The following is a 23,180-nucleotide window of genomic DNA, read 5'->3' as shown; positions in this document are numbered from 1 at the left end:
CTGCCAAATTCGATCCAATTGTCGAACGAGGTCATCAACATTCCGTACCAGATGCAATCGCCTTCCCATCATATCCCAGACATGCTCGATGGGAGAGAGATCTGGTGATCTGGCAGGCCAAGGAAGAGTTTGACAAGCTTGCAGACTGTTCATAGCAGCCCATGCCGTATGTGGTCTGGCATTGTCCTGCTGAAAAATCAGCCCAGGGTGCTGCAAAGGAAGCGGTAGCAAAACAGGTCTTAGGATGTCGTCGACGTACCGCTGTGCAGTAAATGTACCTCTAATGACGACCAAAGGAGTCCGGCTGTCAAAGGAAATGGCACCCCAGACCATAATGCCTTGTTGAGGGCTGGTGTGGCATGCAATAGTGAAGGAAGGATCCCCCCTCTGCCCTGTGCGTCTCCAAACACGTCTTCGATGATCGTCAGGACACAGTTGGAAGCGGGATTCGTCGCTAAAGACTATACGTCCCCAGTCGGCATCATTCTAGCCATATCTGTTCAAAACATTCATGCATGCGAAATTTCAAAGCAATCGGATGGTGCGTCGATTTTTTTGTTATAGAGTGTACATATATACATACAAACTCATATTTTGTAACTCATAAGATAAGTGCATACATATATAGCGGTGTGTATATAGTGTGTATATATATACATATATAGTGTGTATATATAGCGTTCTCGACAGCCCACCAATAACTGTAAAATCAAGCTCAGAGGCCATGGTAGAGCAGCACCCGTTATCTCTATAAAGGGCAGTGTATACAAGCTCTTAATTCATTCGAAAACTCATGCTGTTAAGTGTTAAACCAATACAGCGATGTAGGTTGTTGAACTTATTTCTGTGTCTTCTTTCTATAATTGAGTGCAAAATATCAACAGGACATCATTTGAGTGCTTACGATCCTGGACAAGCAGTTGGACAACTGGAAGCAGGTTTAAGTGTCACCACTGTCATCATAGTTGTGGGAATGTCGAAAAGTGTTTTCTCGAGATTAAAAAAGGCCGCTGAAACTGGAAATGATATACGAAAGCATGCCAGCAGTCGTGGTAGAAGCACCACACTTCAAAAGATCTATATGTATCCCTAATAGCAAAAAAGAACAGAAATGTCATTCCTAGTAAGATAGCTGCAGACCTTGAAACCACTACTGGTACCCAGGTTTCTGCCCGAAAAAACTCACGGCTATTAAATCAAGTTGGTTTGTATGTACGAAAGCCTGTTCGATGCATCGTCGCAATCATCGAGAAAGATTACGCTGGTGTACTGGACGTATTGTTTGGGGTCACCAACAATGGTTCAGAGTGATGTACTACGATGAATCCGGTTTCACTTTGGCAAGTTATTCTGGCCACCAGTTAGTGTGAAGAGAGAGGGGAAATTTTTATGAACAACAATATATTCATGAACGAGACTGGTATGCCCTAGGCGTGCTTGTGTAGGCAGGCATAATGCACAATGGCAGAACACCACTTTACATTTTGAGCAGGGTAGCGCTTTATCCCAGCGGTATTCCAGATGGATTATTCTGGATCATGTTCGTCTTTTTAAGGGTGCGGAAGGTCCAGAATTTCTGTTTAGGAACGACAATGCATGGCCACACAAGAGAACTGAGGTATCGAACACACTGGAAAGGGAAGATATTGGCCGTATGCAATAGCCTGCGTACTCTCCCTCTCCTGACCTGAATCCCATAGAGCCTGTCTGGGATGCTCTTGGCAGGCTTATTTCACAAAGAACACGCCTTTCCTGAACTGTGTAACATCTGATAACCACCTTGAGAGAATTGTGCGCCATATTCCCCAAGGACAACCCGTTAATTTAGTGAACTGTATAAATAATAGATGTAAAACATGCATTAGTGTCCGAGTTAATCATACATCTGACTGAGATACTCATACATGTTTTATTCTGGCAAGAAGACCCACTTATAGCGGCTGTTTGGAAATCGTCTAAGAAGCATATTTTTTATATTTAATTTTCTTAATTTTCGATGCGACAATATGTGTTCTATTTTGCATTATAATAAATGCACATTGTCTCCACTAAATATGTACTTAGTTTCATTTCTTCAATCAATGTCTATTATTAGTTATTCGAAAAATGTAAGTGTTCTTTAGCAATTGTCAAGCAGTGTATATTGACATATTACAGTTAATTCTTAAATATTTTTTTTGATACTAATAAGGTTAAACTAATTTCATTTTTTAAATAAATATAATTTACTTTTAAAAAAATGTAAAATTTGACGTCAATATTTATTTAACTACTTTTAATATTTATTTTAAAATAACTACGTTTTCTTGTTAATTCTAATTAAAAAAAGCATAACGATAACAAGAAATATGATGATAATTTTGATTAGCTGGATTTTAACATGCCACATTTGAAACACAGTAAATACAAATATTATTAGATTAGATCAATAACAGCCCTGGATACTACTTACAAAGATCACGCAATAAAACTAATACTTCCATTTCATGATAGCTTCTGTCAGTAAATAAGGAAAACAATAGTCCACATATAAGGCAGTAATACATAAAAATCTATTTTTATCTGATCTAATGTTTCTGTAGATAAAGTAACAAAGCTAAATATGTACTATGTATTTGTAACCAAAGAGTATATATTGAATATAATAAAACTTAAGAAATAAATAGAGTTATGAATAAATCAGATATTAAATGAAAATACAGCATTATTTTCATATCTTGCGTTTATTTCAAAAATTTTAATAAACTTTCAAATTATATAGCATATTGTATGACTTAAATTTTTTTTCAAGATATTATTATAACCATAATAGAGATGCCAACTTGCTCCGGACAGCAAATAAATATTTTAAAGTGGTAGTTTATCAATTGTGATTCTTGGTTTAATAATTGCAATTTAATAGATTTTTATCCACCACTATTTCTAAATAATTCGTAGGCTTATATAATTCACACTTCTAAGTTGTTATGCCATTTAAAAAGCAAGCAAAAATAGTCAAATATTTGCAAAATTTAGTTTGTAGTTATTTACCGCTTTTTTTAATTATATTGGCGTGTACGGAGCAGTTGGCATCTCTGCCATAAAGAAGAATTTTTTTTAAGAGACATTAAAATTTTGTCCCGTTAAAAAATTTACATTTCGTTGAAAGAGGTTTTGCTTTATATTATCATTTCAAACATTAATCAATGACTTTTCTATGAGATTTAGAAAGGTATTCTCCAAAGTATATCGTTAATCCAATTTCGTAAGACAAATATTGAATGCACTATCTAATGCGTGTGTTCATGTGTCTCTTTTGGGAAACGAAAGCATTTTCAGAGAGAAAAATAATGTAAATTTGTTATATTGGGAAATATACTCTGCATTTCAAAAGATATCAATATTTATAGATATGTCGCGATATTAAAATAAGAATATCACATGCGCAAAAATGTGTCGAAATAGCTTCAAAACAAATAATAGTCGAATTTGAAAATCCCATGTATTCAAAATTAAAAGAGCATATACTATCTTTTGATCAAAATGGATAGTCTCAAAAATTATGTGGAGGGAAAAATGAAATGTGAGAGAGAAGTGTTCGTTGGTTGCCGGAAGGATTCTAGCCAAGGACCTCTGGGTTCGTAATACCATGCTCTAATCGCCATAGTTGCGCAACCCAGTTAAGAAAAGTTTTATAAATCCTATTTGTATAAAAGTTTTTTTCGATATGGAGAAGAAAGAAAAAAGTGAAATTAAAATTACAGATTTCCTGATTAAGCAAATGGGACCATATTTTCAACACTTTGTGCCATTGGAATTGGAAATTAGTCTGTCATAATGTCTCAGTTCTATGGCATCGATCTAAAGCATCGTAACTCCCTCAGGATTGTGTTGTACAACTATGGCGGTTAGAGCATCCTACTACAAACTCGGAGGTCATTGGTTCGAATCCTGTTGGTAGCCAACAAACATATCTCTCCCCACCATCATTTCAGCGACAATAATTTTGAAAACAGGAAATTTTTAAATTCGACTATTTTTTGTTTCGAAGTTATTTTGATAAATTTTTTGCTCAAACTTGAGAAACCCTTTTTTACAGTGTTGCTAATAATTGATCAAATCACCTCAGGAAAGGGACAAATACATTTAAAAAAAAAAGATAAGATACTTTTATCTTTAAAGCTGCCAAGATTCTATATTTTAAGTCAGTCATAAATTTTATGCTGTTTAACTCCTTAGTATGAAATAAAATAGACAGAACGTCCTTTACACTACTGAACTTGAAGATAAGAATATGATCGTTTATTTAACGAACGGAAGCCTTGAAGTTTTTGTTTCATGATAACAACTTGTGTAAGGTATTTCTTATTTGCTTCCTTGTCTTCCTGCATTGTATCCTTTGAGATCTACATATGTGGGCAACTTTTAGTAGAAGGATGGTGTTTTGTTTTGAGAATAACCTGCCGAGGTATGTTAAATTCTTTAACATAGATACATTTATGTTGGTCGAAGATTATATGGGCAATCATTTATTGTTTATTGAGTTGCAGTTAAGGCTGTGACTAGAGTAGTGCTAATAAAATAATGTATAGATGAAAGCAAAATTGAAACAGCTGCTGGAATAAGGGTTCTAAGTGACATTTTAGTGAACTTGAGTAAATTAATTTTAAAGTTTTTAAGTTAACAATAATTATACATAGTATTTTCAATGTAGCAGCTTTAGCGCTGAAAGAGAAAGCTGAAATGGAGACAAAGTTATTTTTATTTCTTATTTTTTTTGTCCTCCAGTTTCCAACGGGAAAAATCTTTTATTCTCTAACATTCATTTAAACTGTTCACATCATATCATCTGAGCGTTTTCATTTGTTGTTAAAAAAGAAGCTTTCTAAAGGTTACTTGCTGACTGTAGCTGTTTCGAAAAACAAAAACACTTAAAGACTATCTTAATGCTTTCATCTACTTTATTTTCCGAAATTTAATAACTTTGACTGAATGAATCAATTCTGTATAGGTTTGTCAAATATTTACAAAAATGTCTATTTTTACAAAAATGTTTATTAGAACTTCCTTATAATAATAGAAGAATTCCTTTCAGCCGTAAGATATTTCTATATTTATTAGTTGTTGTTTCTAATGACTATTGGACAAGCAAAGTTTGCCAGTCCTATATTTATTTTTAAAAAAATCAATTTTCTTTGGATCTAGTAAATTATGTTGCTTATATTTAGTCATTATGAAGAGACGCTTTTGAAATTAATATTATTTTTAAAAAAATGGACAAAAAGCATTTAAAGGAGTACAATTATGCAAAAAATGTTCTCTAGAATACATTATTTCTAAATTTCTTTTATTTAGTTTTTCAGAGCTTTAAGTCTTAGATTTCAAATACACTGCACGAAAACAAAATAATTTCTAGTTCTTGAGAAAATCTAGATTACTCATTTTTATAAATTTTAAATTCAAAGGATAAAACTTTTGGGAACATTTCATTTTTCACATTGTTTGAACTTATTCTTAAAGCATTGTCTTACAATTAAACTTACAAATTAAATTTACCGGAATGTGTGATTAGATAATTTTTTTGTTAACATTTGAAACAAAGTTCTGAAATTGTACTTTTCGATTAATGCTTTCTTTAAAAGAATATTTGAAATTTTCTTTTATGATCCAAGAAAAATCACTTCAAATTATAATAAAAAAATTTGCAAAGCATATTACAATATAATACTGATTTTTTTTCCTACGTGGAGAAGAAAATCGAGCAAAATTACCGTAGAATAACGGCATTTCTGGTGAAAACCATAATTCTTGTAATTAAACCAAAATACACCTGTATTTAATCCATTCATTTGGTAATTTTTCCGTTTATATAGCAATTGTTTACCGGAAATTTAGGTTTCAAAATTGTAGTTCTTTTTACCGCGCACTTAGTAAAAATACAAAATCGAAAAGTAAATTTAACCAAGTAAATGTCCTGATAAGGGATCATAATAAAATAATCACATTTACTTACAAACATCATGGTAATAAAACTATAATTTGTTGTTAATTTTACCTAAAATCATTACTAAAATGCTTCAGTAAAAATTGCGGTGCTTTTTGGTACTCCGATAGAGCCAGAAACACGGTGAATTTTTCCATGTTTAGGTAGTTTTAACCATACTTTTTTCTCTGATCATCTATATTGAAGTGTGCTTTGTTTTTAATAATGTCTAAAATACTAAGCAATTGGAATCCAATCTAATTACTGATGTAAATATTTATTGGAAACAGAATCCATTCGTTTTAGTTTTCATCAATTAAAATTTTTTTTTTAAATCAAATAAAAATGGAAAAATTTCGTTTTAAACTTGCAGAAAAAAATATGCTAATACATGATTATTTTTTCTGCTTTGTTAAAAATATATTATATCAACTAATAGAGGTAAGTTGTAAAAAGAACCACATAAGTAGGCATTAAGGAATACTTTACCAGTCCTCACATGGTCGGAAAATATACGTATCTTATAACAGTGAGCTGCATTACTACACTCTGTCACAAAACGATGCAGAAGGCTTAAAAACATGACAAGAAAGTTTTTTCGTGTTTCATTTATAATTTTAATTCTAATCATGGCTATGAATATCTAAAATTATGATAACAAAATGTTAGATTAGTTTAATTTAACTAACTTAGATTAACTTAATTTAACTCACTTAGATAAATTTAACTATGATTTTGTCCACAAACTGAAAATATTTTAGACAATCTTTTGGATTTAAATCTAAGAGTATATGAAAATCTGAATTGACAAGGTTGTTTGAATACGGTAACTTTTTACTCTTTGGGGATTAGTGTGTGCAACTGTGTTTTGTATCTACTGCGGTGAAAAATATAGCACTGAATGTAAATTGCACGAAGATATCATTGAATGTACTGTAAAAAAAAATTCCGGATCAAATTCCGGTAAAATGCACCGGCCCTCAGGGTGTCGTTACTTTTTACAGTGAAATTCATTTTTACCAGAACATGTTATTGAACAAAAAATATGATATGTCGTAATTTTTACAGTAATAACTATTGTAACAGTATTTTTACAGTAATAATCATTGATTCATTCTATTCAAATAAATATTACAGTAAATTGCGAATTTTTAAACGAATCAATATTACAGTAAATTACGATTTTTTAGAAACGAATTTTTTAAAAAATTAGACGCGCACGTGCAAATAATGAGATAAATTCAATAACATGAAGTTAAAAAAAATATTTTTCAGTCAAAGCATTGTTGCAAAGAAGCGTGCTTTTACACGTGCTGATATGTTAAATATTATAGTATCTTCATTCTACTAAAACTAAGATAAAAGATATTGGCATGCGCATGTATTGACTCATATGCGTACATTATACATTTGTCCTTCAAGTTACGGTAATAGTGAAAGGTGAATTAGTTAAAAGGAGAGAAAAAAGAGGGAGAGACCAGTCTGTTCAATGTGATTTCAGCTTGGAGTACACCTGTCAGGTCGTGTATCGGAAAAATGGCTGAACACCTGCACTTGATCAAACTTAAGAACTGGAATAAGAGCTTTGGAATTTTTATTGTAATAATTTTTCTTTTGGTTGCTGTATTAATTACTAAAACGTTTTAATGATATCCAACTGCAATTTTTCAACTAATATTTAACAGTCTTAAAATTTTATTGTTTGATATTGATTGCGACGGGTATACAAAATGTAGAGTTAAAAAAATAAAATTGAGTGAAAAACAGGAACATTTACTTAGTGGGCAGAAGTCATTGAAAACGTATCCTTGGGTGATTCATTTCATGAATCATTGCAACTGTTTCTGTATCGTGACTAACTTTTACAATCTTAAGCCGCTTAGGAAAGTGCATTTAAGATTTTTTCCCAATATACATTACTATTTTGTTAGTTTTATAAAGGATGTTTAAAATAAATACTGAAAGTTCAAAAACGCTGCATTATTTAATTCATGCATTTGTACTGTCCATACAGAGGGTTTAGAATTATTGCAAACTCGAAGTATAAAAATAATAACTACTTAAGATTCTTATTGTAAAATAGTGTTATAACATTTAAGTCTTCTCTCCCCTTAAATACGGAAAATTATTTTTATCAAGGTTCAATTAGTATGTGCTCTGGCAAATTGTTTTTGGGACAGCGTTCTGATACTTTAACTCTACATAGTAGTAACGTTAATAAGAAGTTATGTTGGTAGAAAAAAACAGTGTTTAATTAAAAAGCATAGGGCTGTTCATGGAATAGCATATTGGGTAAATGGCCTCAGCGAATAAGCTGACATATACCAACACTTTTGTCAAATTTTTCCAATTATCATCAATTTGTTATTATCATCAAATACAAACACATTGCATTGGCTGAATTTCGTAGATGAAGCACTCTATATTCTTTTTCAAAGTGTTGGTGTTCATCGAATTGTTGGCTTTGCATTTCACATTAGGAAAAAGGCTCTGTGGCGTTTTATCACATTCATGACCCTAACCTATACAGCCTACACCTTTCATGATTCATGATCATGCTCACAAACGTTTGACACGACCCGGGAATGAATAAATGCTCAAAATATTACTGAAAAATAAAAACTTGCTTCATTGTGAATTGTAAGCTGCTGCACTGTCTTAATTTTTTAATTAACAGCATTTTGTTGCACAACTGGTGCAAAGTTCAAAACGTGGGGGAATTTTGAGACACCACTTACAAGCTAAACTACACCATACAAGACTTTTGTAATCCAAGTTTTAAAAAAACTCAGCTGGAGATGTTATGTAATATTTTAAAAAGATACAAAAAAACATTAAACATAAGAGCACGAAATTAAATTTTGTAGTGATTTAAATTCATTATAAATTCTAGACACAGTTGCTTTATGGCCTTCGTTTACACACAAATAAAGGTCAGAATTTTATTGCGAGCTGTGTACTTCGATTGTGACCATGCCCTGATGTAGCCATTTCCTATTCCGAGTAACGTATCCAAATAAAAAAATTTTTGATGTGTACAGAGATTGTTCCTTTTTATGTGCCATTTTGTTGTTTTCTATTCAGATAGATTGCGCTAGTCGTGAAACATAACAATAGTTTATTTCAGGTTTTCCTCAAAATCACCTTTTTTTCTTCCGATAAGTCAATATGAGTATATTTTTTTAAAAAAATCAAAAAGTTATACTATACTCTAGTTTTTGACGTCTCTTTGTCTACTTAGTAAGAAAAATAGAATGATGTAGGCAGTATTTTCGACTGGTTTGTATTCAAATAATTTTAATGAAAGATGGCGATATGCTTCACTATTTTTGACAAAGGATATTTATTCCTATTTAGACTTAATTGAAAGCTCTTACACGCATTTGATCTTCTGCACGTTAATTTTATTTCGTTAACATTTAGTTTTTTGCGAAACCTTATTTTTCGCTGATAAGTGTGCTTACGCATTTTTCAAAAAATTTTCAGTACATTTTTTTACTACCTATTTATCGGTGACCCCAGTGCTGTCCAACAGTTATTGTCAAACATTCAGTTTAACCTAATAGATCTGTAACAAAATTTGCAGAGACATTTAAAAATTAAACATAGAAACTTTTTTATTCAAATTAAGTTTTGACTATAATGAAATTTAAAAAAAGTTTAACCCCTCATACAGTACAAATCTACCCAATTAGCAGGTAAAAAGCTCTTTACTTTGTTCTTTGTTACACTCAGCTCATCTGCATACTGATATTGATCAGAAACAAATTTAGAAATGTTTTCAAAAGAAGTTTTAGCAATATTTTCTTAATCTGTTATGATCTTCAGATGAAAAATGACCTGCCACCATGCCTAGCACCAGATTTTAGCAGTAATTAAAACATTAAAGATTGTCCAGTAAAAATTTATTAAAAATTTGGACTTTCCTGCTTCTTGTTCTTCAATAGCTTATTCAAATCCTACCAGCTTTGTCAATCCGGAACTCTTAACATTTTTAACTATTTTTACTTTTATCATTACTTACCTTTTCTATTGCAATGGACGAGATAACTTGCTTCCCAGGAATATTCGCTCAAGAGGATCTGTTAAAGACGTACCATTGCCGCAAGTACAAAAGTTAATTATTAAGTTAACTATTATAAAATAACTTCAGATTTGAACTAACTACTAACTTTCATTAATCTCATAAGCTTAAAAACAAGTCTTTTTTTAAAAGCATGCAACAAAATCACATACATATTTGATATACCACTAATTCATTCATCTTAAAATGGAGAATAATCATACAATTTTCATGTAATGAAGAAGTTTTAACTATTTGACTCTTCATAGGTTATGAATCAGGAATTATTTTAAATATAAAATTTTAAAAATTCATTCAAAACCCATAGAAAATACTTACCACTTAAATGTTGGCGGACGCATTCATCCTTGACAAAACATCTCACTGAAAGTCTTAGAAAATAAAGAAAGCATAACTCATGAAGCACAGATCCACAATGATCTGTAATAATTGATTTTCAAGAAAACAGAATAGATACTTCAGATCTCTGGACAGGTTGCAAAGTTAATCTGTTATTACAAAAAGATTAAAATTCTAAGTTCGCTTAAAATCAGGCAATTATTTCAAATTTTACATCGCATTTGGATTGAAATAGAAGACCACTAACAGGTTGTCGAATGATCCACTTGTCAGAATTATCTTTGCCTTTGACAATAATTCAGCATTGCAGTGTATCCACGACAAGACGTTCTTCAAATGCATTAATGTAGCAACATCCTAATTGAGCTATAATCAAAGCAGAAATAGCAGAGTACTATGGCTGGTTGGTTGGTTGTGGTAGAAGATCTATGCTATCCGCTTTTATCAGCAACTCTATGCTGTAAGAGTACTATGGCATTTTTATACACTTGAATAAGCGAAAAATCTCTATTGTTGCCAATCTTGCAGTCAATATGAACATTTAATTACACTTAAAATAAATATATGCAAATAAGGAGTATAACGAGGAGAATGACAAATGCATCCTCTGGTGATAGTTCAAGCAAGGTCTCAATACAAACGAAAACTATTACAGTTACATATTGTGTCTTGCATCGAATTAGTTGGTGTAACAGTAGTGTCTTCATTCATGTTCAGAAGTTACTAAACTCTTACAATGGTTTAACTGGCGTAAATTCAATATCTAAGATGAACTTTTCACCTATAAATACTTAAATTCTCTTAAAGTCATGGAACTGAGATTTTCTCTGTTTTCGTCTCGAACTTTAAGCTCCAGTTAGCTACACTGAAATCCCTCAATAAGCTGTCTAAAAATAATATGGCAAAAAAACTGTAATTGAGACTGAATTTTAAGAAATTCACACTCTTGTGCCCTTAAATGATTGAAGATCCTCAGTGCTTACAAGACGAATAACTTTCAAATTTTATATTGGTTGTAAATTTGAAAAATCATTGATTTCGTGAACTAATACTGTTTATAGTAGTAGTAGCTTAGTGCCTGGCAGGAAAATTACGGTCTCGGATCACAACAAAGAAAGTCGTGGGTTCAGGGCTCGAAGTCTTCCAAGGTACCACTCTCACACGTATATGTAGCCCATTGTGCAGCTCTAGTGCGACGTAAATTAACAACAACAACAACAACTCACACTTATATGGCTTAGCAACTTAAATGAAGAATGATTGACTTTAGTAACTAAAATAAAATAACTTATTTTCTGAATAATAAATAAATAATTACGCAGCACTTTAAGACATAACACAAATGTTAAAAATAAATAAGTAAATAAAACTTTCAGTGACTTCGGAACTCGAACCAACTACCCATAGGGTTCTTGTTATCGTAAAAGTTTTTTTCGAAGGCATACAAAGTGGCCCTAGTTTAATTATTGTTGCGCTGTATGGAGAGAGGTTTGAGTATTTATCCTCACATGGAAAGTTGCAGTATTTACAGAGTAAACACAATATCACAACCGTCATAAATTCAAATTTATTTGCGTCTCTATCACAGTCAAAGAATATTAATGTAAAAATTACTTAGTCTAGCACGTGTGGTGCAAAACTAGCACATATTTATAAGGCAGAAAAATATTATACACAAAATAAATTTCGTTAATAATCTGTTGTTTATAATAAAATTTGTATGCACTTTAAAATAAATAGAATAACTGAAATTTAAAAAATGGAATTAAGTCTCTATAGTATCCAAAAGCCAGCAATTAGAGCTTTCAGAAATGAGAATATATTTCTTAAATGTTTTTTATCTCTTAAATTCATAATTTTTCAAAATTCCTATTAATTGCAGAGCATTATTTGCAATCATTTGTCATCAGTTTTTTTTTCTTGGTTAGATATTTGCAGATTGGTAAACAAATTTTATTAAAGACTCGAAACAAATAGTTTAGGAAAAGTTTAGGATAAGTTTAGGAATAAAAAATAATTTTTCGATATAGTTCGATAGTTCAATAAGTTTAGGAATAAAAAATAATTTTTCGACTTCTCCTCTTGGTAATCTTTTGTGCCTGTTTTTTAAATCAGAAGAGAAAACTAATCTGTAGATGATCTGATAATCTGCTGTGATGGAGGATTTCTGCTATAGGACATTTAAAAAAACGATATAGTTATTCGCAGTGTTTTTTTGACGAGTTAATTTTCAAATAAATTTTAATGAAAGATGGCGACATACTTCACCACTATTGACAGAGACATATTTTTTCTGTTATTTCGACTAATTCGATTGTTCTCTTACCCAAATTGGATCTTATGCAAGAGTGGTCAAGTAATGGAAGCTAAATTTCTTGGAGCATGTCCAGCGGTCACTAATAGTCTTTAGGATATGTATTGGAAAGCTTAAGGACAGCTACTGGCCCTCCTATCAAACTACCTTTTAATTCTTTTTGGTTACGTTTTATTTATTATTCTTGTTCTATTGTTACTTGCTTGTTGTTAATCCTTGAATGTTTTCACTATGCCAAATGATGTCATATCAAGTACTACAGCAAAAAATATTTATTTATTTCAATTTCTCTTAACTAAAATCGGAACATTATACATTTAATAATCCTATTTTCAACTATGACGTACCTTATTTAATATGTTTTAAAATATGCTGCAAATGTCAATTTTATAAAGAATTCCTTTTTAACTGGGAAACATATAATGAATCTACTTTTGGAAAATAAAGACGATTAAGTAGTGTTTATGATCTGTTGAAAAACTGAAGTAAATTAATAAATAATTTGAGATTTTTAAAGCATGAAACAAAAAAGGCCAATACCATCTAAGGATTCCACAATTGTCACAAATTTCGTGTTAGATCAAATGAAACTATTCTCATCGAGAATAATTTTTGGAATTTCGAAATCTACTTAAAACACACAGCTTTGATTTGTTTAAAAATAGAATAATTTCAAACTTTAGCATGGCTATAACTGGTTCTTCCACTTAAACTATACAGCTCAATTTGAATTTCAGCTATTAAGTAAAATAAAAGCTGTTGGCTGATTAAAATAACTTATTTTTAATTTTTTATACATAATCAGAGAAAAGTATTTAAATTAAATGAGAATGAATTAACAAAAAAAACATGAGCGAAAAAGAACTCGATTTACAAACCAGCTATTCTATCGATAAAGTTTTCATTTCATTTTACTGTTCCTTTTAAAATGATAATTGAATTTCCTTTGGAATTTTTTTTCTTCCCTCAAGAGGAGTTTTTTTTTCTTTCAGCTTTAAAAAGCTTTTCAGTAATTGATAGGTGCAACAAGTTTTTTTTTCTGTGCTTAGGAGTTGAGACGAGTTTTACAAAGTATTTTTGTAGCAATTTGTTCTAGGGTATAATTTAATCAGTAATGTATCATTTTATAGGATAGAAAATTACAAATAAGACATCTTTCAAAAAAGAAAATTTTTTTTTAATATTAATTAGACGCAAATATTTTTATTTTTTAAAAGATAATTCAGTTAAAAATAGAACAACTCATTGAAAATATTTGGAGTAAAATGATTGATTTCTTGTTTAAATTACTAAATTTCTTTACAAACATTTACTATGAAAATTTAAATTGCTATTAATAGTCTCATTTAATTTTAAATGTCTTATAAATGATTTGCATTTAGACATAATATATACATTAATAGAGAATTGTTTCTAATAAGATAAATGTTTAAGTTAATACTATTTTGGTAGATCACAAGAAAATAATAAATGTAAAAATTCTTTCTAAAGTTATTTTTATAAGTTTGTAAGTTTAAAGGCAATTTTAATGAGGTTTTTCAGCTCAAAAAGAGTTTGAATTCTGCATATTTGACATTATCAAAGCACGAATTGTGCAATAGCTCAATCGTAAGAAAATGTTAAACTCTTTCTAGTCGAAAGCAGTTGGAAACATTACATAGATTCGTAACCAATGTATATATAGACTGATTGCCCTTAATGTGACCTAACTCCAGATGTACTGCAGTCATTCCGAAAATCTAAAAATAGTTATCATGGAGATATAGTGCACTGACTCATATGATCTTAGAATATTCTCAGAATATGTGATAAAAACTGCTGATTAAACATTATATTTACACATTATTACAGATAGTGAATTGCAATATAACAGATAACATTATAATAGATAGTGAACAAAAAGGGATAGAATTTTACTAGCAATCAAACAAAATACAAATGTAGAGACTAAAATTTTAAAAAAAGAAGTTTCTTTAATTTTAAGGGTAAATAAGATGATATATCTTTTATTTTACAAACCTTAAATTCACAGAAGCAAGTGCAATTTATTTGTTTTATTTCTACTTGTTTTCGTCCTTATACTATGCAAGACAATTACGTCTACACAATACCTTCAATTATTATATTTGTTTCATTTTCTACTCAAAGAAAATGTTTTAAAATGCTTTATTCTGTATAGGTAATGGTTCCCTTTCATTTTTTACACATTTAATGGGATGAATTTTAAATTGGAGTGTTACGTTTTGATTTAATTAGAATATTTTAACTTGACAAAATAATATTTTATTTTTAAATTTAATGAATTATTTTTGTTTTCTCGAGAAAGGTAAGCAACAAAATCAAGCATTAAAATTGATTGAATCCTCCAATTAAAATGTTTTTATAGCTAATAGCTAATAAATGCAGAAATTTTTAACAATGAACAGAATAACTGTAATTGAATAAGACTGAAGTTTAATTAGTTTTTCTTCAACAGTTATTCTAATTGATTCAGTTACAGATAGAGAAAAATTTTATTATTGAAAGCGTATTAAATTTAGAAATAACCCAATATCAAAGTCCAATTATTTGAATAAATTAACGCCCCCAGAAGGAGATGACAGAATAAAACGAAATTTTACATACATAAGTACAACGCTGATATCAGTAAGGGATTAAAAAATCAAAGCAATATGATCATTTATTGCAGGCAAAATGATCCTTTATTTATTACCCTTTTAAGCCTCCCATAGCGTGAATGCAGGATGCAATACGGTTGGGCATTGAGGCATACAAGTCCCGTATGATGTTCTGCGTCATATCCTTCCATAGTTTGTGTAAAAACACCACTTAATTGACCAAACTTGGAGGCTGTCCAACTTGCCGTCCCAAGTGGTCCCGGATATGCTCTTTTGGTGACAAATCTTAAAATCGAGCAGGCCAGGGAAGGGTGGTAATGGGCCACAGACATTCCTGTGACACCCTTCTGTGTGTGGTTGAGTATTGTCTTGTTGAAAACTGTGTGGCAACATATTTGACTGATGGATGACCCAAGCGTACGACTCGGCTGTCAAAATCCCATGGATCAATATTAGGGGTGATCGTTTGCTGCATGCGATAGCATCCCAATCCATCATATCAGTTGTAGAAGAGCTGTGGTGCTGTATAGTGTAGGAAGGATTCAGACTCACTCACCTTGCCTCCTTTTGGAGTGGTGTCGCTTTCGACAGGATTTGACTGCAACCGAATGGAACCAGGTCTCGTCTTCAGTGATGAATCTGGATTTAATTTCTGCAGTGATGACAATCGTGTAGGGATGAGGAGGGTTTGTGGTGAACTTCACAATCCTGCCTACGCTGTACAGTAGTAAATGCATGTACACAGGGGAGAGTGTGATAAAACCGGGTGGTGGGGATGAAAACGGGTACCAACGATTGTAATTTGATTTGTAATTTTGTAATTTGAAATTGTAATTTGGCGAAATTGTAATTTGACTTTTTAGCGAGCAGACTCTGAATTTCTCTCTACTAGGTAAGAAGAATGAGCTGCTGCTACCATATTGGCTTACTGTGTGGTAGAATACATGGCTCTGTGCAGATGAGTTCATTTTACAGTACCAACTCTATAATATTCTATTATTTTTAAACAATCCTTTTTATTGGTTATTACAGTTAGAAAAATTGTTTTAGCTCAGTTTATAATACGTTTACTAAGGATTGATTCCCTAACAAACAATAAGGATTTAGTTAACAAACAATAAGGATCTGTTTCGCTTCAATAACATCTACTCTCGGGGTAAGATATGCCGGTTATACCATTACCAATGGACTATTTGGATAAAGAAAATAAAAAGGAACATTTGCTAAAATGTGCTTTCAAGGAAGAAAAAGTTGTTCTGTAGGGACTGAAAAAACTTCAAACAAAATGATCAAATGAAAGAATAGAACTGTATGAAGAACCAATATAACAAAACAGCTTTATTGATAATCCTAAATCCTTGATTGATGTTTCTTCTATTGAAGTTGATAAAAATACATGAGATGTGCTCATTACTTACATTGCAATGTGTAATGTATGTTCCAACTCAAGAAAAAAAAAGGAGAAAGGGAGATCCTATGTGGAAAGTGTTTTTGCTGGGCTTACAAAAGCTGCATTGAAAGTTTAATATTTAGGTTTAACAAATAAATAGAAATTAAGAAAGTAAATGTTTGACAGGAGTAATAACTGGAAAAAAATAAAAATTTTAGCATCTAATTCTTTTATATCTTAACTCATCTTCAATAATTCATCAAACTTTAATACAATTTTCTCGTGTATTGTTTCATTCATTTTCAAGTATTTTTTACACAATTTTCATTTATTACTTAACAAATTTTCCTAGGTCTTTTTCTGGTTTTCACGTTGTTTAGATGATATTTTCAATATTTTCTTTGCAGACGAAATAAAATTTCTTATGCTGCTTCATACAAAATCAACATAAATGAACAATCTTGTAATCTTTTGAAAGTTACAATGCGTTAAATTGAGTGTCAACACTTCTGATTCACCCTACTCTATTGTTTGAAACATATTCTACGTATCGTGATTATATTTCTGCAAATGTATTGCCCTGTATTTAGCAGCTAAACTGTTAAATTTAGAAATAGAAACATTAGCGTATTATTTAAAAATGTTCACTTAAAAAATGTATTCGTTTACTCCGAAAAATTTTGAGTGAATATTTTGTTTTTGTTTCCTTATTTATTATAAATGTCAGTAATGAAAATAAATTAAAACACTTAGATTCATCGCAAGTAAATTGCTGTCAATGTTTAGTAAGAGCATTAAGAATAATAAGTATATGAAATTGCTTAAATTTGCGTGATTACAAGATTTTTCACATATTTCTTTTTCATTTTTACTTTGCCTCAAAGTTGAGTTTTTAATGAGGTTAGCATTTGCTATGTAGAATCATCATGCTTAATACAATATATGATTGTAAATACTTGATAATTGAATATATGATAATAATTATGATAATAATAATTATATGATAATAATTATGATAACAATAATTATATGATAAGCATTATGATAATAATAATAATTATATAATAATAATTATGATAATAATTATGATAATAATAATAATTATATGATGATAATAATAATTATGATAATAATAATTATGATAATAATAANAATAATTATATGATAATAATTATGATAATAATTATGATAATAATAATTATATGATAATAATAATCTTTATATAGCTGATGTATTTAAATATATTCCATACATATATTTAATAGTTAAATAAATTTTCTAAATAGTTGATAATTAAATACATTTTCGTATTTAAATACACTTTATTTCGTATTTGAAAAAACCATCACACTGTTAAATTTATATAATGATGATTCATATTTATTCTTAAGTATTTGAGTTGCAAAAATTTTCATTAAAACTGTGCAAACGTATTTATCATGATATGAGTCTTTTATTCTAAGACTAATGCCCTTGTTGTTAATGATAATATTTGTTTATAGAATGTAAAATAATCTGATTTATTTTAGACACAATCTTGTCATTACTCTTAAAATGCATTAATATTAATGCGAGATGTTTAATTTAATTCTAAAATAAACTAGAAGTATTTAAATTTTTTGGATAATTAATGTGGAAACCGACTTTTGTGAAAGGTAATATTTAAAATAGTTCTAAGGGGATTTGAATTTATTTTCTCATAAAATACAAATTAGAACTAAAATAGGAAACGGTTCGAAAAATTTGTTAAAGCATTCTATTTGAAACCATAACTTCAATTTTTATAAAAGTTTTTAATAATTAAACAAAAATACTTCCAAGCTTTGTATTTGTTATTTTCAAGAATGTAATGCACTGAAAAACTGTTGTGCAATATCTCTCTGAATATGATGTTGAACAATTTAAAAAATTGTGCAAAGGAACACCTTATTTCGGGTAAACACCAAATGGATCGATCATATACAATTTAAAGGGTGTAATTTAAATCTTAACACTTAAAATTAAATAATCTTACATCATACTCTTGCTCTTTCGCTCCATATGAGAATTATTTTCTCTTCCGAAAACACCATTATTGGCGCACTTTGAATATCAGAAATTCAAGAAACGCCTTATTAAATATTGCCAATAGTTTGTTTGCATCTGGAATGAGTTGCTGAGAGTTTGTTCTTGCTTTCAACGCTGATACTCAGCAACAGAACCCAAAATTCGCCTTTAAATATGTTTGTTTTTAGTTGTGCAATAAGGTTAATTATATTTTAATTTTTTAATCTGTGTGAACTGTGTTTAATAAATTTTTATTGCATAACTTCTATCCGGTTCTGTTCTGTTAACCTTGTTCGAATTCATCGTAGTATTCTCTCTGTACTGCGTGTATGTTTGATTTACAAATTAATTTTATTTTCAGAATTAGTTTGAATTTGCATTCCAAATTAATGATCCTTACTTTATATTGTATTGTAAAAGAGTCTTACTGACTCTTTTGTGTATTTTACCTTACTGTAATCATAAATTTTAATGTAATTTAGTAACAAAAATGGTTGCGGCTATTTTACCCCAAGTAGTGAAACAGAACATTGGTGTGGTGAAACACTAGATCCAAGAGGTTATATATGGTGTTTCACTACACCACTTTGCTGTAAAGTGGTTGCACCATTTTTGGCCTTGAGATAAGCTAAAACTTCTTACAGTGTAAGGAACAAAAAAATTATTTCTCGCGTTAGAAATCTTTTCGATTGAATCTTTATTTTTTTTCTCTCATTATCACTTTAATGATGCAAAAACAATTAAGATTTTGTTTAATTGTTTTCTGTTTTATTATATTTATAATAAGCATGTAGCAAGTATAATGGCAATAGCTGAATTTCTAAATTATACAAGTGTTAAACCTATTAACAATAACATGATATTTTAGAAATATAAAGTATCTTTTTATGAATAGTCAAAGCTAGCGAGTAAGTTTAAGCTAAGTAGCTTAAGCTTAGTGGGTAACGTGCTTAACAAGTTTACGGTAACAGATGAATGAAATGCAACTGGAATAATAACTAAAATTGACCATATAAAGTTAAACTAGGCTATCGCCTAAAACTCAGGCATTCAATTGAAATCCTCGTTAAATATGTTAATTTACCAAATCATTGCATATAACATGCACATAAGGGATACACTTCGTTGTGAAGTTTTATCCCCTCTTTTCTACTTCTCGAATATCTCTCTATCTTTTATTTCTCACGCAATTGGCTGAAATAAAGTTGATAGTTGGGTAAATAAACGTGATCGCTCAAGATGAAAGGCATTTTTCTAATTCAAGGGCCAAAAAATTTTGCGAACGAAGAATTCGTAAATGTGTATTTTGTCAGGAACACGTAATCGAAGCTATGTGATATTGTTTTGCTGAATTAAATGAATGAAATTATCTTGCCTTAATTTAACTGAAAAAAAGGCTGCGGATTACGTTTGATACTAATAATTCTTGGCTTCTTTCATATCCGAAAAGTTCAAATTCGGCATTTGAATGAACTTAAATACGTCAAACGTAAGGGACACCATATCATGAAAATCTAACTTTTTAAGAGAGTAGATTTTAGATTTTTTCAAATTTTTTCTTCTAATTATGAAAGGTTGCCTATGACTAATTTCGCTATTTATTATGATAGGATATAATGTCCTATACCGCAAGATAAAGTAAAGAATTCTACAGCATTGAAATTGTATCAACTCAATTTTAGAAACAAATAGACATGGTGTCCTTTTCTTCCAAAATAGAAAACTATCTTTATGCTCTAATTAAAAAGATTGTACAACCTTTTTACAAAGTTTAACACTATCACCTAAATGTAACTTTAAATTGTCTATTACACTATAAAAAATTCTGGATCAAATTACGGTATAAAGTACCGGCACTTTTATTAAAAATACTGCTGAGAGCTATCCAGAAATTATTTGTTTTATCTCAGCATTTATTGCATTTACATAATTTCAGATAAAGTGTATTATGTCTGAGAGAAGGAAAATTTTAAATACAAGTGTAAAGTTTGAGTAGATTTCTTATCTCCTTCTAATAAATTGCATGTTCTTTCAATTGCTTTTTATCTTTACACTTTTGTGCTTTTCTAACTTCTTTTAAAAATCAAAGAAGTTGGAATATAGAAGTTTAAAATAAATGAACTATTTTTTTTCAATTTCTACTTCGTTGTAACTTTTAAAACTGCAACTTAGAGAAAATAATTTTCATTTAAACAAATGACAAAGATATAATTTTATAAAAAATACTTTGTAACTTTTATAACTTATAGTACTTTGTAACTTTTATAACTAATAGTACTTTGTAATTTTTATAACTTATAGTACTTTGTAACTTTTATAACTTATAGTACTTTGTAACTTTTATTTACTCATTTATATTTTATTCATTTACACTAAATTAACTTATTCAAATTGAATTCAATTCGTTCTCAATTTCGTGACTAATGTAATGATTGAGACAGTGTGGTCATGGGTGTTTGCGTTAGATCGAGAGGAAACCAAACGAAAACCTCCTTGGGTCATTTCATTGAGAGGTGATAGTTTCAACCACTAAGCCGACGCGGCTTACTAAGCTGTTATTGACGCTAGAGATGCTTAACTAATTGTGGTGATAAGAAAATAATATACGTATAATAGCACTAAGGAAATAGCATTTTTTCGGCCGACCAAATTGGAATAATACCGAAATGTATATGAATCAAACATTTCACAGGATGTAAATGTTTCATATTTTTAAAATTTTGTTTTAAAAAATGAGCCACTATTCATACAAAAATAGATTCAAATTAGTTAGTTAGTCTAGTTAGTCAGTTAAATTTTTCAAACTCTTGATAGCGGACACATCTTAAGAAAAACAATAGATATGTCCGTTATCAAACATTCGAAAAATCAACAATTACTGCACATTGTTGGAATCTTGAACTTAAATCCAACTTCAATGATGCCTCAATTGTTTCTACTCTCCCTAATGCGTAAAAATGCATGTTACCTTGATTTTTCCTTCTCGACCACTGTGGGTTTTTTTTTTCTTACTGTTTTTCATCTTTTACTCTCTCGGCTACTATGATTTTGTTTCTCACCTCTTGTTTTCTAAATTTCTTTGGCAACTTTACGTTTTATATTTCAAGTCACTTTCGTTTCTTCTCATTCAAGTCTACCAAATCTTGAAACTGGGTGCCTATTTTTGAGCGAATGAAACATGTCAACTGCAGTTTTAATTTTCCATATTTTTGAAGCGAATGAAGTTTTTAATCAAGTAATATCTTACCGCTTCACTTTCTTCGGATTATTTATTTAATTTAAGGCTAAAATATATTACCATTAAATAAAGTCTGTTTGCTAAACCATTCGAAAGGAACTACGAAAGCAATCAGCAAAAGAACTACAAAAACAAGGAACTACAAAAGCAATCAGCAAAAGAACTACAAAAACAAGGAACTACAAAAGCATCCCACAAAAGAACTACAAAAGCAATCGGCAGGAAAGGTGAACACAAGGAGCAGGGTCAAATCTTAATTATTGTAATTCTCAAGCTAATCTTAATTTTTTTACTCCGTACTCGGGTCAAAATTAAAAAAACAAAACTATATATATTTTAAAGTCATTTTTTATAAATAAATTATATTTATATTATTTTTATCAATTTCATTATCAAAACACTAGCTAATTCGAATTAGTAGTGATTCGTTTTGCTCAGTTCTAATCGTAACTTTGACACTGGGATATCACGTCTTGTCGGAAAAATATTTACACAGTGAGTAAGCAAAGGAAAAGGTTGACAAATACGCTCTAAAACTCGCTTTAGCTGTCAGGAGGAGCTTTACTTGACAGTGCGGGACATATTTGGCAACACTTGAGGCAATGAAGCTCACATTTCTATTATTGGTCCTTCTACTTTCAGTTGTGCTTAATTTATAATAATTTTTTATCAAGTGTTTTAGTAACAATAATGCTTGTTATCATTTAATATTAATACTTTTACAAGACATTAAAAATTATTTCATAATCAGAATGCTTGCTTTTGTTTTGAATAATATTATTTTCTGCAGACATAAAAATCTCGTTTGGTTTTGGCAACAATAGTGCCCCGTCATTTTTGTGTTTGCTCCAACGTACCGTCAACTAAGATTCTACTGATAATAGCTTTATATGACTATAATTATATGAAATGAACAATAAATAATAAACATTTTAGGGAAATATAAAGAAATGTTTAAATTCGTTGAAAATTTTAATATAAAATATATGCTTTCTAATACTTGCTTATGCACTACATACAAAATATAAGAAAGCAAGCATAATTTTTACACAATAAATACTAATTTATTTTTAATCCATGTTCTGAACTGACAGTAAAAATAAAAATTATTACAGTATGCACACAAAAAACAGCATCTACGGTAATTTAATGCTTTTGTATTTCATAGTATTTTATTATTTTAATTCAA

General features: G+C 29.9%; 1 protein-coding gene across 6 annotated transcripts in view; it reads left to right on the top strand.

Annotated features, from left to right (window-relative positions):
• Positions 1 to 23,180, top strand: part of LOC107451019 (uncharacterized) — a 222,115-nt gene that overhangs the window by 29,030 nt on the left and 169,905 nt on the right. For 3 of the 6 annotated variants that reach the window (XM_016066977.3, XM_016066978.3, XM_016066976.3), the window contains exon 1: positions 4,304 to 4,447. The exons of the other annotated variants lie outside the window; for them this stretch is intronic. In XM_016066977.3, coding sequence (XP_015922463.2) covers positions 4,392 to 4,447 — 56 coding nt within the window. In that variant the 5' untranslated portion in view covers positions 4,304 to 4,391. Of the gene's footprint in view, positions 1 to 4,303; positions 4,448 to 23,180 lie in introns of those variants that run through there. 6 annotated transcript variants of the gene reach the window in all.

The sequence above is a fragment of the Parasteatoda tepidariorum genome, chromosome X1, assembly GCF_043381705.1.
Source record: "Parasteatoda tepidariorum isolate YZ-2023 chromosome X1, CAS_Ptep_4.0, whole genome shotgun sequence".
Classification (NCBI taxonomy): Eukaryota; Metazoa; Arthropoda; class Arachnida; order Araneae; family Theridiidae; genus Parasteatoda; species Parasteatoda tepidariorum.
The sequence above is the reverse complement of the archived record's forward strand: the minus strand, read 5'-3'. Positions and strand labels throughout refer to the sequence as shown.